This window comes from Macaca nemestrina, chromosome 17 (assembly GCF_043159975.1).
Source record: "Macaca nemestrina isolate mMacNem1 chromosome 17, mMacNem.hap1, whole genome shotgun sequence".
NCBI classification, from domain to species: Eukaryota; Metazoa; Chordata; class Mammalia; order Primates; family Cercopithecidae; genus Macaca; species Macaca nemestrina.
This window is the reverse complement of record NC_092141.1, coordinates 39,647,883-39,660,184: the sequence shown is the minus strand read 5'-3', so window position 1 is coordinate 39,660,184 and position 12,302 is coordinate 39,647,883. Positions and strand designations below refer to the sequence as shown.

General features: G+C 34.5%; 1 protein-coding gene across 8 annotated transcripts in view; it reads right to left on the bottom strand.

The window, feature by feature from the left end:
• The window catches only part of LOC105485209 (neurofibromin 1), a 291,308-nt gene that overhangs the window by 142,428 nt on the left and 136,578 nt on the right, over positions 1 to 12,302 (bottom strand). For all 8 annotated transcript variants that reach the window (XM_011747440.3, XM_011747435.3, XM_011747438.3 and 5 more), the window contains 12 exons: positions 10,685 to 10,764; positions 9,062 to 9,185; positions 7,378 to 7,533; positions 6,221 to 6,470; positions 5,611 to 5,684; positions 5,293 to 5,376; positions 3,438 to 3,878; positions 2,925 to 3,064; positions 2,517 to 2,639; positions 1,974 to 2,057; positions 718 to 834; positions 26 to 207 (listed from right to left, as the gene is read on the bottom strand). In XM_011747440.3, coding sequence (XP_011745742.2) covers positions 26 to 207; positions 718 to 834; positions 1,974 to 2,057; positions 2,517 to 2,639; positions 2,925 to 3,064; positions 3,438 to 3,878; positions 5,293 to 5,376; positions 5,611 to 5,684; positions 6,221 to 6,470; positions 7,378 to 7,533; positions 9,062 to 9,185; positions 10,685 to 10,764 — 1,855 coding nt within the window. The remainder of the gene's footprint in view (positions 1 to 25; positions 208 to 717; positions 835 to 1,973; positions 2,058 to 2,516; positions 2,640 to 2,924; positions 3,065 to 3,437; positions 3,879 to 5,292; positions 5,377 to 5,610; positions 5,685 to 6,220; positions 6,471 to 7,377; positions 7,534 to 9,061; positions 9,186 to 10,684; positions 10,765 to 12,302) is intronic.

Here is a 12,302-nt window from a genome sequence, read left to right as displayed (position 1 = left end):
AAATGAAACTTTCTTTTGATCTCACCTATGGAGTGCATGAGACCACTGTCTACGTTGGCATTGAGTAAGTTTGACATTGCAAGGACTGTACAGTGCCTCAGTGATGCCAGCCTCCGAGACATGCCACGTTTCCTGCCACCTGTTTGTGCATTTTCATCTTCAACTTCACTGCAGTCATTCAAAAGGTTCATAAATAATGTGAAGTATCTGAGAAATAAAAAAAACCGACCTTTACGTAGGGAAGGCCGTATCAACTAGAAAGCTAACCAGACATTCCAAAACAATCATATGTGCATGGTGTGACTGGCCCTGGGTTAACTGTTTCTCTCCTCTCTCAGGATAATCAGCCAGGGTGGCTCATTATGAAGTGTGCTATGTTGGACATGATTTTAGCTGATATAGCCTAGTATACCCTTCATAACATAAGCATCAAATAGATGTAATGTAACCTGGTTAAATGTGTCACTTTTAATGTTTAGTATATAAAATTAGTGGTCCAAACAGCTTAGACAATGTCACTTTTGTAAATGACTTAATGAAGCAATTTGGGTTTTATTATAAGTAAAATTTCACTGATCATATTATTTTCTTTAAAAAAATCACAAAACACAGTTATTTTCCTATCCTAGTCCTGTCATGGGGATTACTTGTTTTTGTGTGTGTGGTGGGGGGCTTTATTTGCTTTTTGCTTTATGTTTTTTGGTGACCGAAATTTACTTAAGAAATAACTGTGATTTGGCTTCCATCAATTCCACACCATCTCCTTCTTCAGGCTGCAGAGGGAGACCAGCTAGAAGTGAAACTACTGCTTCCATGCTTGCCTGGTCCAAATCTCTGGAAAAAAAAAATTTAGAGACCATAAATCTTTCAGGCTCTTTTGATTCCCCTCAAATAAACCTCGTACTAACGGATATAAGCCTTAGGAAATATCTATTTCATTAAACAAATTATTAGCACAACCCAAATAATTTGAGTTAATATGCAGATCCCAGAATACAAAATCATCTCAAATGGGGAGAAGGTAATACTTACTTTCTACAAAGTAATCTTGGCAAAATGACTACCTTAAATTTAGAATGTACAATTAGCCCTCTCTATCAGTGAGTTCTATATCCATGGATTCATCCAACCACGGACTGAAGAAAGTTGGGGGAAAAAAAAGTAGGGTTTCATCTGCACTCAACATGTGCAGATTTTTCTTTGTTGTTATTCCCTAAACAATATGATATAACAACTATTTATATAACATTTATATTGTATTAGATATTATAAGTAATCGAAAGATAATTTAAAATATATGGGAGGATGTGCACAGTGTATATGCAAATACTATGACATTTTACGTCAGAGACTTGAGCATCTGTGGATTTTAGTGTTCATGGGAGTGAGATGTGGGGAGCGGTTTGGGGAGTGGTTCCTGGAACGAATCCCTGACAGATCCTGAGAGAAGACTGTATTATAAAGCTTGGCTTGGTCAAAGAAACATATGTGAATGCTTATTATACAGTCCATAGTGTTTAATCACTTTCTGATATGTGTCAATAAGTATTTATCATTAAAGCAGACTTAATTATTTCCTTTTTTTTCCGTCTCTGGTGCTTGAATCAGGAAATCAATTATTTCTTAGAAAGATTCAACACAATGAGTTCCTCAAGTAATACCTTTATCTAATCATAACATAAATGCAATCTGAAGCTTTATGTATCTTATTTCCCAATAACTCTATACTATTCTTCATAACCTAGCAACACTAACTTCCCAAACATATCGCTCTTTCACATTTATTTTTACTGAAAGTCTATCAGTCAAAAAAAAGCAGTAATAAAGATTAGTGTCTTCACATATTTCAAACACAAAAGTTTGACATCTAAAAAGTTTAAATACACATAAAATACAAGTATAAAGCTATAATGAAGTAGTTATAATTCTCACAGTAAAACCCACTAATACTTGAAGGTCATTCTCTTTTTTACCTTGTAAGACACTTTACATCATCATCCGCTGCTTGGTTTGATGTTCCCATAACCCAGTCTGTCAGGTATTCTACCATCTTATTCCTATAGAATGGTGGAGGAAAGAGAAACAGCAAACAATTTTTTTGAAGCCACACACACACCTTTAGTCATGTAAGATTTCTTATAGTGCAAATAATTTCCCAGATAACCTAAGTGACATGATGACTTTATAAAAGAGATACTGCTATCACAGACATAAAAGCCAGAAGGGAACAAGCAACATCGATATTTACCCTCCATCATGGCCCTTAGTTATGGTATCAGATTGGAAACAGAATCAAATTCTTAGCTCAATTATAGCATAGTTTTAGAAAAAGGGAGCACTGTCACAGGCACAAAGCTTAGGGAAATTTGAGAAGAGATATAGAGAAAAACAAACATGTAAATTGCTCTCTTTTCATGTCCTCCTTTCTACCAATAACCATGTATCTACTCTTTTCCTGTACTTCATTGAACATATTAAGATTTACAAGACCCTACACTGCTCTTTTGAGAACTCACCTAAATTTCATCTCTTGGCAAAATGAGAGGTCATCTCTCCTTGCCATCATTACTTCAACTAACTGACACAGTTTCGTTTTTATTTGAATTGCATGGACCATATTCCCAAGCACACGAACATACCTATATAGACATAGAAACAATAAAAAAATTATCAGATATAGACAAAGGAGAAGGCATTCAAAGTACTTTAGTCATCAAGTAAAATGAATTAAATTTAAGTTCGAAAACAATAAGATATTTATTTAGAAAAGAACATACACAACTTCTGGTTACCTTATTGTCACACCCTAGTTTGTGTGCAGTAAAGAATGGCAAATTATTTTATCAATTACCACCGATATCAATGTGTAAGAGGTTTTTCTTATCTCTTAAAATGTTTCTGCTATATTTCAGTAGAACGCTTACCTGACCAGATTTAACATCATTGTTTCAATGCTAGCTTGCCCCAGATGTTCAGAGCTGCCTTCGGTATGATTATCTAGCAAGTTCTTCATTATAGCTATGGTTTGTTCTACAAACTGAGTATTGGTATCGGTCAATAAAACCTATAGAAAGAACAAATATATTAAAGATTTGCCATCAATGCCCACAAGACAGACCCCCTAGAGAGATGAAACTGACTGATCTAAACACACAGAGTAAGTGCACCCACAGGCACAGAGCCAAACAAGCATACAGATATACGAAGACACTCGTACCCATACACAAGGCACGTATACCCTCAGGCACATGTACACACCAGAGTTCCTAAGAGGCAAGCTGACCCCTACATTGAGATGACTCTTCTTTCTGCAATTTTTTGGAAATTTTTAAAAACTATGAGTACCTAATTTAAATAATCTCAAAGAAAAAGGCTTGTTTCAAACACGTCACTCTATTCATAGGGAAAGGTGAAAAATAAAAAAGAGAACACTTTACCTGTCCTTGGGAGTCAAAAAACTTGCTGATGGTATTCTTCAATTTGTTAAATAGCATTGGATACAGAGCAGGACTCAATTCTAGACCCACCAGATCCTTAACATTGGTCCGTATTTGAAGTCCCACTTTCTCATGGTTACACACCATCAAGGACAAGAGCCGATCCATAAATTTGCTGACAGGTGTATCTGCGTTTCCCTCTGAGGACATCACTGAAATCATGGAACCCTTACGTTCATTGACTGGACCCATGGGTGGGCTATAGGTTGCCAGGCCAGAATTGCTTCTCTGCTGGAGGCACACTCCCCCAAGGGCACAAAGGAAGCCAGTCATGTTGATCCATTCCTGTAGGGAGTCTGTGTCAGACAAATCTATGGATCCTCCTCCACTCACATGGGACATTCGCCTCTTAACAATGGTCTTGTGAAGGCTTTCAGCAGCCTAAACACAAAATTTTTGTGCAAAGCATGAATTAAACCTTAGTTGAGACTTGACAAATTATTCTTTATCCAACATTTATTCCATGACAAAAGTACAAAAAATGTAAAAAATACATTAAAATCAACCCCCAAAATTACCATACACATTTTTAAAGAGCCACTGATTTATTTTTATCATATACTAATATAATCACCCGAGTATCAAATTTCTTTCAAAAAGCTTTGATTTCACATGGATGAACCTTGGAAACATTATGCTAAGTGAAAGAAGCTAATCACAAAAGCCCGCATATTCTATTAATTCCATTTACAGAAAATATCCAGAATAGGCAAATCTACAGAGACAGAAAGTAGATTCGTGGTTGCCTAGGGCTGGAGAAGTTAGGGGAAGAGAGGCAAGAAAGCGGGTGGGGGGTGGTTAGAGGCAGAGATAGCTAAAGGGTACAGGGTTTTTTTCTCAATTGATGAAATTGTTCTAAAACTTGATTGTGTTGATGGCTGCACAACTCTGTGAATATACTAAAAACAGTCACTGAATTGGATAATTTAAATGGGTGAATTGTATGGCATGTAATTGTATATTATATTAAACCCTCCAAAAGCTTTCATTCTAAAGCTACATGTCCCCTTCAAATAAAGGTATTAGGTACATAATTTTGCTTCACAAAAATGTAACTTTTTTCTTATTGTAATTAAGCATGACCAAAAAAATGGGGGAATAACCAGTTTTTATAAATCACCTAATAATGAGAGCAATATGAACATTACAAATCAAGTACACACAAACACCAACTGATCATTAATTTCCAAAGTAACGGGTAACACAGTGAATAGTAATAGTTGAATGAACTGTCCACATTTTAAAATTTCATTTACTCTATGGGCTCAATCTACTGCCTAAGACATTCCTTAATTAGAATACCTAACAAAATAGCAAAATGAATTGTTTCCATGTTAACTCTTCTCTGCTTCTGTTGCTCCTTTTCTGAAAATTCTGTGAAACACCCTGATGAAGGGAGAAAGAGCAAGAAAAGGTAAAGAAATGGTCTCTGCAACAAACAGTCTCTAGGAATGCTGCCCAGTATTTCTGTGATGATGGGAACATTTTCTCTCTCTGCTGTCCAACAGAGTAAGTAATTGTGAAATGTGGCTACTGGGTACTTGCAATGTGGCTACTATATGATTGAGGAACTAAATTTTATTTAATTTTAATTATGTTAAAATTTAAGTTAAATCATCACACATGCTAGTGGCTACCATATTACAAAGTACAGGTCTAGATAAACCACAATTAAATATCAGTCTTCAGACAACTATATGCTTACTTTACTGAGTGACTCATGAAAGATTACCAAAGTGAAGTACATATATTTAGCAGATCAATTAATAGACAAAAGTCAACTTTACAAACTTACCTGGCCATCTTCCATTTTGGCTTTTGGATAGTTAAGGATTAGTTTTGTTGCTTGTTCCCATTTTGCATGTGTATCTTCCCAAGCCTAAAATGAAGGCAGTTATCACTTGAAAACAACTTTAAGTCTAGAGCTAAACATCCATGAGCAACAGTCAAGTTTCAAACTTGAGGTATATTAAATACTCAGATATTATACTTGTAATATGCACATATCTTAGATTTACTTCAAAAGCTATTCCTGATCACACATACGTAACAAGAGGCTTCCAAAATTGAGGGTGGGCGCCTGGAAGGGGTGTTTCTGTTGCTAAGGGCATACCTCAGTGTTTCCTGCAGTGGGATGCTCAATGCGCCTCAGCAGTGCCATCACTCTTTTCTGAAGTGCTGCTCTTCCTAAGCAAATACAACAGCAAATCAAGTTACTGCACTTAGAGCCCTGCCTGCCAATGGAGAACCTGATAAGCCCCACCCAAAAGGCAGAGTAGGAAGAGTAGAGCAAATGCTTCAAATGATAAAGCCAAAAACTTCCTTTCACTAACCTCAGAAGAAAGGTACTTATCTTGGACTCTACAATGTCCACAGAATAAAATAACTATTCCCACCTATAATTTACTCGAAACATATGCCAATGTTCATAAAACTTCACTATCTACAACTTAGGCAGAGTAAATTACATAATCATAACTGATAGTAACATACACTGCCAGTTATTTTTAAAATGTATAGCATATTAACAACTCAGTAGGAGACTAACAATTTATTTCAAATGCTTTTTATTTTCATCTTACTTTGTTCAGAGAAGGATTTCAAGTAAGCTATTTGAATTTCCCCTGTAAACTTACAAAGTAGTGACCTTAAATACATTCTCACAATCAGATGCCATGTGCTTTGAGGCAGACTGAGTAAAAAAAACCACTATTCACATTTACCTGTTGACATCATATTGCTGACAGAGGCAAACTCCATGAATGTGTTATAGTTGGGCAAGAGGTTATGCACTGACACTTCATCCACCCCACACCGGATATCTGCTTCCTCACAGAGGTGGCGGAAACAGGACATGGCAACCAGAACAGCTTCAGTGTCAGGGTTCCACAGAAACATGTACAGGGCCACTTCTAGTTTGGTCTGGGCTTGTCGGCAAATCGGGGGGGTTCCGCTGCATCCTGCTGCACTATCCTGACAGTCAAGGGTGGAAGACATATATTTGCAACTTGGGTAATTTTATATATAAAACCCAACAATGCAATCAACTGTGTGTGTGTGTGTGTGTGTGTGTGTGTGTGTGTGTGTGTGTGTGTGTGTGTGTGTGTGTGTGTGTGTAGGGAAGTAATAAAATAAGTACACTGTAGCACTCATTGAAACAAGGGCATAAACAAGAACTAAATATAGCTGTAGCAGATATACTTGATTCTGAATTACTTATTCCCCAAACATGAAATGGAGAAGAAAACTGGTAAAAAAGAAAATGCAAATTCTACAAGTAAAACAGACAATAGTAAATACCATACTGCTTAGGTGTTTTTTTCCCTAACAAGGTTATGTTAAAAATTAAAGATGAAAAAAGTTTTGGTTTGGAAAATAAACTCTTCTGTAACGATCTGATATTTTCACTTGAAATATGATTTAAAAGAAATTATACATACAAACACAAATCACAGAAACACTTATCTTTCACATGAAGCAAAATACTTTGTTTTTATCCCTGTAAATCTGTACCTTTGTTAGCTGGTACAAATTCTATACTTCTGTTGTATGAATAGGTTTTTTATGGAGTGGAGGTTTATAATAATTATAATTATCAGATATAGCTTGTAAGTGTCAAGTACTATTTACACATCCTTTTATTTATCCCTCTTTAACAACTCTGGGGCAGGAACTATCACTGTCCCCATTTTAAAGTTGAGGAACTGAGGAATAAGGATGTTATGAACTTGCCCAAAGTTCCCCAAAGAGCAGTAATAGAACTAGATTCTAAGCAGTTTTTCACTATTACACTATATACCTAGATGAAATTTACCGAAGTTCATTCAGAAAACAAACAGAGCACATAAAATGATACAGGAAAAGTACAGAAGAAGCTGACCATAGAGGAGTTCCCTTTTCCCTTCCGGAGAGAGGCTCCAGGAGTACGTAGTAATTCTTCATGATCCATGGACATTTGACTGGTATTTCCACTAGAAGGAATATCACATCCTACCCCATAAAAAAGGAGAAAGTGACAGGAACTTCTATCTGCCTGCTAGAAAAAAAGAAATAAATAAGCTTTAATGAAGCACTGACAACCAAGAGGAAGAAACACTTAATTTGAGTTGTCTTCCTGTTTGAGACTCTCCTAAAAAACCTCTCCTCTCAATGTCTATGCCCCAACTTGAAGGAGATTCACTAGAAACCCATTAGAACAAATAAGGTTTACTTAATGTCTTTAAAATTTCTTTCAGTTTCCCATTCTCTAAATCATCAGAAACAGTAGATTCTACAAATATAAATTAAGTCTCACATAAACATAAATAAAACATCAACAATGTAAAACTACTGTATGAACTGTAATTCCATCTCAATGACAAATATTTTTTTTCTGTAAGATTTTATACTGTGTCATGTTGGGATAACCAGAAATTGACTCTTGAGATTAAGTTTTTATGGACCAGTAATTAACCCTGGTATATACACCAAGTATGTCACAAGAGTGACTGCGCCTACCAGGGCCCTAGGAATTCATTATTGGATTCCTCATACTCGCATTCTGGAGATTACACCATAGGCAAGGGCATGAAAGTCTGAAATCTAATCTCGTTCCGTATCTTTGGAATAATGCCAAATTCCACTACATTAACACATCAAATAAGCCACATGTGAATAAACCCACTTTACCATTAGTCTATTTCCGAAAAGAGGCAATTTATTAATAACAAGCTGTAAAACACTGAAAAGGATATGAGTTTCATACATTTAAGGTTTTTCACAGTTATGCTTCTAGTATCAGATAAAACCTCATTAAATCAAGTACTCTGAAAACTAGGCCATAACAGAATTCCTAAATAGATTAATTACAGAAACTATATTTTAAAAGAAATTTAAGGCTCTTCTCTATCCTCCACAACCTCACCATGTTTCAATAGTTCAGAATCAAAACATTTCACTCTACCCCAACAAAGAAGTCTCCTGATACTTTCAAGAGGTGAAACCCTTATTGGAGGAATAGAAATAAATCTAGATTGAGAACCCTCAACTCCTTCCCTTTTGGTTCTTGATAGATAATTCTCTGGACTAGTCTAGCCATGAAATCTAGGCCTTTACGATCTCTCAGAGCTATTATTCTAGAACTGGACAAAAACTAATTAAATCAAGTACTCCCAAATCTATGCCATAATAGAATTCTTAAATTATAGAAGCTATATGTTAAAATAAATTTTATGTATGAATTATGTCTTATGTATGAACTTGAGAGTAGAGACAGAATATGCTCCTCACCAGCTACTTTAGTTATAGCAGCCCCCATTTTTCCTAGGCCTGCCCCAGATAGACCTATTTAACTCAACTAGAACTAGAATTCATCAACAGTGTGGTTTTAAGGCTAAAGCCTCAGAATAATTTTTAAAATGCTGATTTACCAGCCATTGTCCTCTGCACATATATTTCCTTTTGAGAACATTGGGAGGAAGGGGGAGCTGAAATAGAATCTAATTTGGCTATAAAACACTTTCTTAATCTCTCACCATTACCATTCCAAATATTCTTCCATTTTTTAAATATGTCATTTTGCTTACCTTATTTTTAAGAAGAAATTTATTCCTGCAGATCAAAATTTCCCGCAACCACTTGAGAATTTCTGTGCTACTAAGCATTTGATGACTAGTTAATTTCTTGCAGATGTAAAAAAGCATTTGTGAGCTGCGGTAACATAAAGTTCATTGTTACTAGCATCATCAATAACTTAATGCAGATATAACCAGACATAAGAATGGCATTCTCCCATAATGAATACAAGTTTAGAGAAGCTTAGTTTCCCTTGTAGGGCTTTAGAGAAACAGTTATCAAAGTGTCAATAGCATTATAATCAAAGGAAGTACGTCCATAGGTTATAGAAAAAAAGCAAGTATTTATTTATAAGCTCCCTATGTTTCATTAAACTTCCAGTGTTTCTATCCATGTAACTCATCCATGCAGTGGACATAAGAAGAAACAATAAACCATATGCACAGCAGAGACTGCCTATAAACCCAGTGCTCCACAGTGGGGGTCTGCAAGCTACCATCCACAGACCAAATCCAGCCTATCACTTGCTATTGTATATAAAGTTTTAGTTAAACACAGCCATGCCCGTTCATTCACATGTCTGTGGCAACTTTCATGCTCCAAAGGCAGAACTGAATGGTTATGACGGAAACTGTATGACCCACAAAGCCTAAAATATTTATTATCTGGTCTGCTAGAGAAAAATTTTCTGATCCCTACTCCAGAGCTGCACTGTCTAACATGGTAGCCACTAGCCAGCCACACATGGCTACTGAGCACTTTAAGTGTGGCCTGTTCAAATTGAAATGTGCTGTAAGGATAAAAGACACACCAAAGTTTGAATACTTTATTTAAAAAAGAGAATGAAATGTCATTAATAACTTTTAAATTGATTACATGTTGAAATTATAGATAATATACACTGGGTTAATAAAACATTATTACAATTAATTTTACCTGCTTCTTTTTACTCTTTAATGTAGTAAGTAAAAAAACTTTAACATATGGGGTTCTCATTATATTACTAGTGGAGAGCACTACTCTAGAGTAAGGTTTAATTCAGCTGCCAAGTAACTTAGCACACCCATTCTTATAAGATAATGGCAAACTTGAGGTTTACACATTTACATTTTCCTCAGTGTGGTGACTTCATGCTCATTAAAATGTAATGATTTATATAATCTAGGAAGTAGACCACAAAATTCTGTATATATTTTTTTCTTCTAAGCAGGTGTCCATTATTAATTCATTCATTAAAAGCACTGGTATTACAGAAAGTTTACAAAAGATCATAGTTTAAAAAACTGAAAAAACAGTATTGTTACAAAATTTTATCATTCTAGGCTTATAACTATGAAAATCTATTAAAATACAGTAGTAACCACATTGAAATCTGAAAAAAGTAATATGTCAAACAACAGTACTTATGTTAGGGTGACAAAACTTAGCACTATTCTTAAACTTTATTTTCTAAATTGCTATGATACTTTTCTTATAAGTTAAAACAAGAAATTCTAATAATTTGAAGTCAAATAAAATACAAAACCATAAAACCCAGTTTTACAATATACTAAGTACTACAGAGTTAATATTTCAAGACAAAAAATACAAAATAAAATTTAAAAGTTGAATTTAAAAAATAAAAGTACATATACCTAATCTCCCAAAATGTTTCTACAGGAGCATCAGGATTCCACAAATCAATGCTATCTAACTGATGAAGAACCAGCAGAGCCTGAATTTTTTAAAAAAGAGAAAGACAAACAGAAGACTCACTCAAACATTTTTGGTAAACATAACACTGGAGTACTTATTTTATAAATGCTAAGAAATTGAGCTATTTCATTTGTAGTTTCAATATATAGTAAAAGGTTAAGAGAGAAACTCTGGTGAACACAAACCTCTAGGGAATAATACAGGCAGCATGAAATAATTTTATTCCCATCATCCTGACTCTAACTGGCATGCACATATAAAGCTAAATGATGAATTTGGAACAATATATAACTGTAAAAACTGCTTTAAGAAACAAACAAAATAATTTCAATAGATAGTAAAGAACTCTATGAAACAAAAAGTTAATCCCCAAGTAAGAAGGGCTTGCCAAAATTAATACATACAGCAAAAGATAAGTAAATATTGTCTCACTTGCCACAAAGTCTTTTGTAACAGAAAAGAGCAATTATTTTTCAAAATCAAGAGAGAGGAAGCAAAATGGATTTTGTATTTCATAGCAGATTATCCATTCTAAAGTATTTCAATTGACCACAGAACTGAAATTGGAATCTGGCTCAGAGAACATTAACAGGAATTAAATAATTCACTTACAATATACAACATATGAATAGATTATTACATAAAACCATCAAAGATATGAAAAATAAAACACAAACTCTTCCTTCAAACGGATCCTATCTTAACTCCAATTCTACAATCCCAATTTACATTCTTCCCACACCCCTCCACCCCCGACCCAGCAGACACTGAAGCTCTGGACATTTCTTTCAGTCCTTGGTCAACATATCAACATATAAAGGCCAGACCCGCATTATCTTATTTCAAACATTTTTATTGTAAGTACTTTGAGATATTTAATGAAAATTGCAATTAATTGTGAGAATCTTAAAAAGCTATATAATTTATAGCTCTCGTATCAAGGAATAACAACACAAATTAAAATTCAATTTTGCTACTATTGTACAAAAACTTGGTACAATTTACTGCCAGTAGTTTTTTCAAGTGACAAATTCTCTATATTTTTGTTTGATAAAACTTTAAAAATATATATTGAAAGAAAACGTGTTAGCCTTTTCCAGGCTTTAATTTTCTTTTCATGTTGCCTTCTTTTTTTGTATTTTCCATGTTTTAACAAAGCCATAAACACAGTATACTCAACTTGACATTTCATATTTTTCCACATTGCTGTGTGATCTATATGTTTTAATAAATGTTTAACAGCTCACCAAGTTAAAATACCATTCTCATTATTGAGTATTAGCCCATTCTCCTCCCAGTAAATAAAGCTCTAATATTCTCGTATTATAATTAAGAGCAATAAGTACCTATGTGTGCAGCTTTTTCCTTTTGAGTTATATTCATAAGATTTTTAAAGTGCTAGAAATTATTTGTACAAAAAATGAAATGTTTGTATAGCTTCTGCCAAATAGCCTTCCAAAAAGACTACAAGAAATGTATCAATTTATGGTACCAATAGCAATGTACACAAATGGAACCAATGATTACATAAGTGCTAAAACATTTTTTATAAATAGT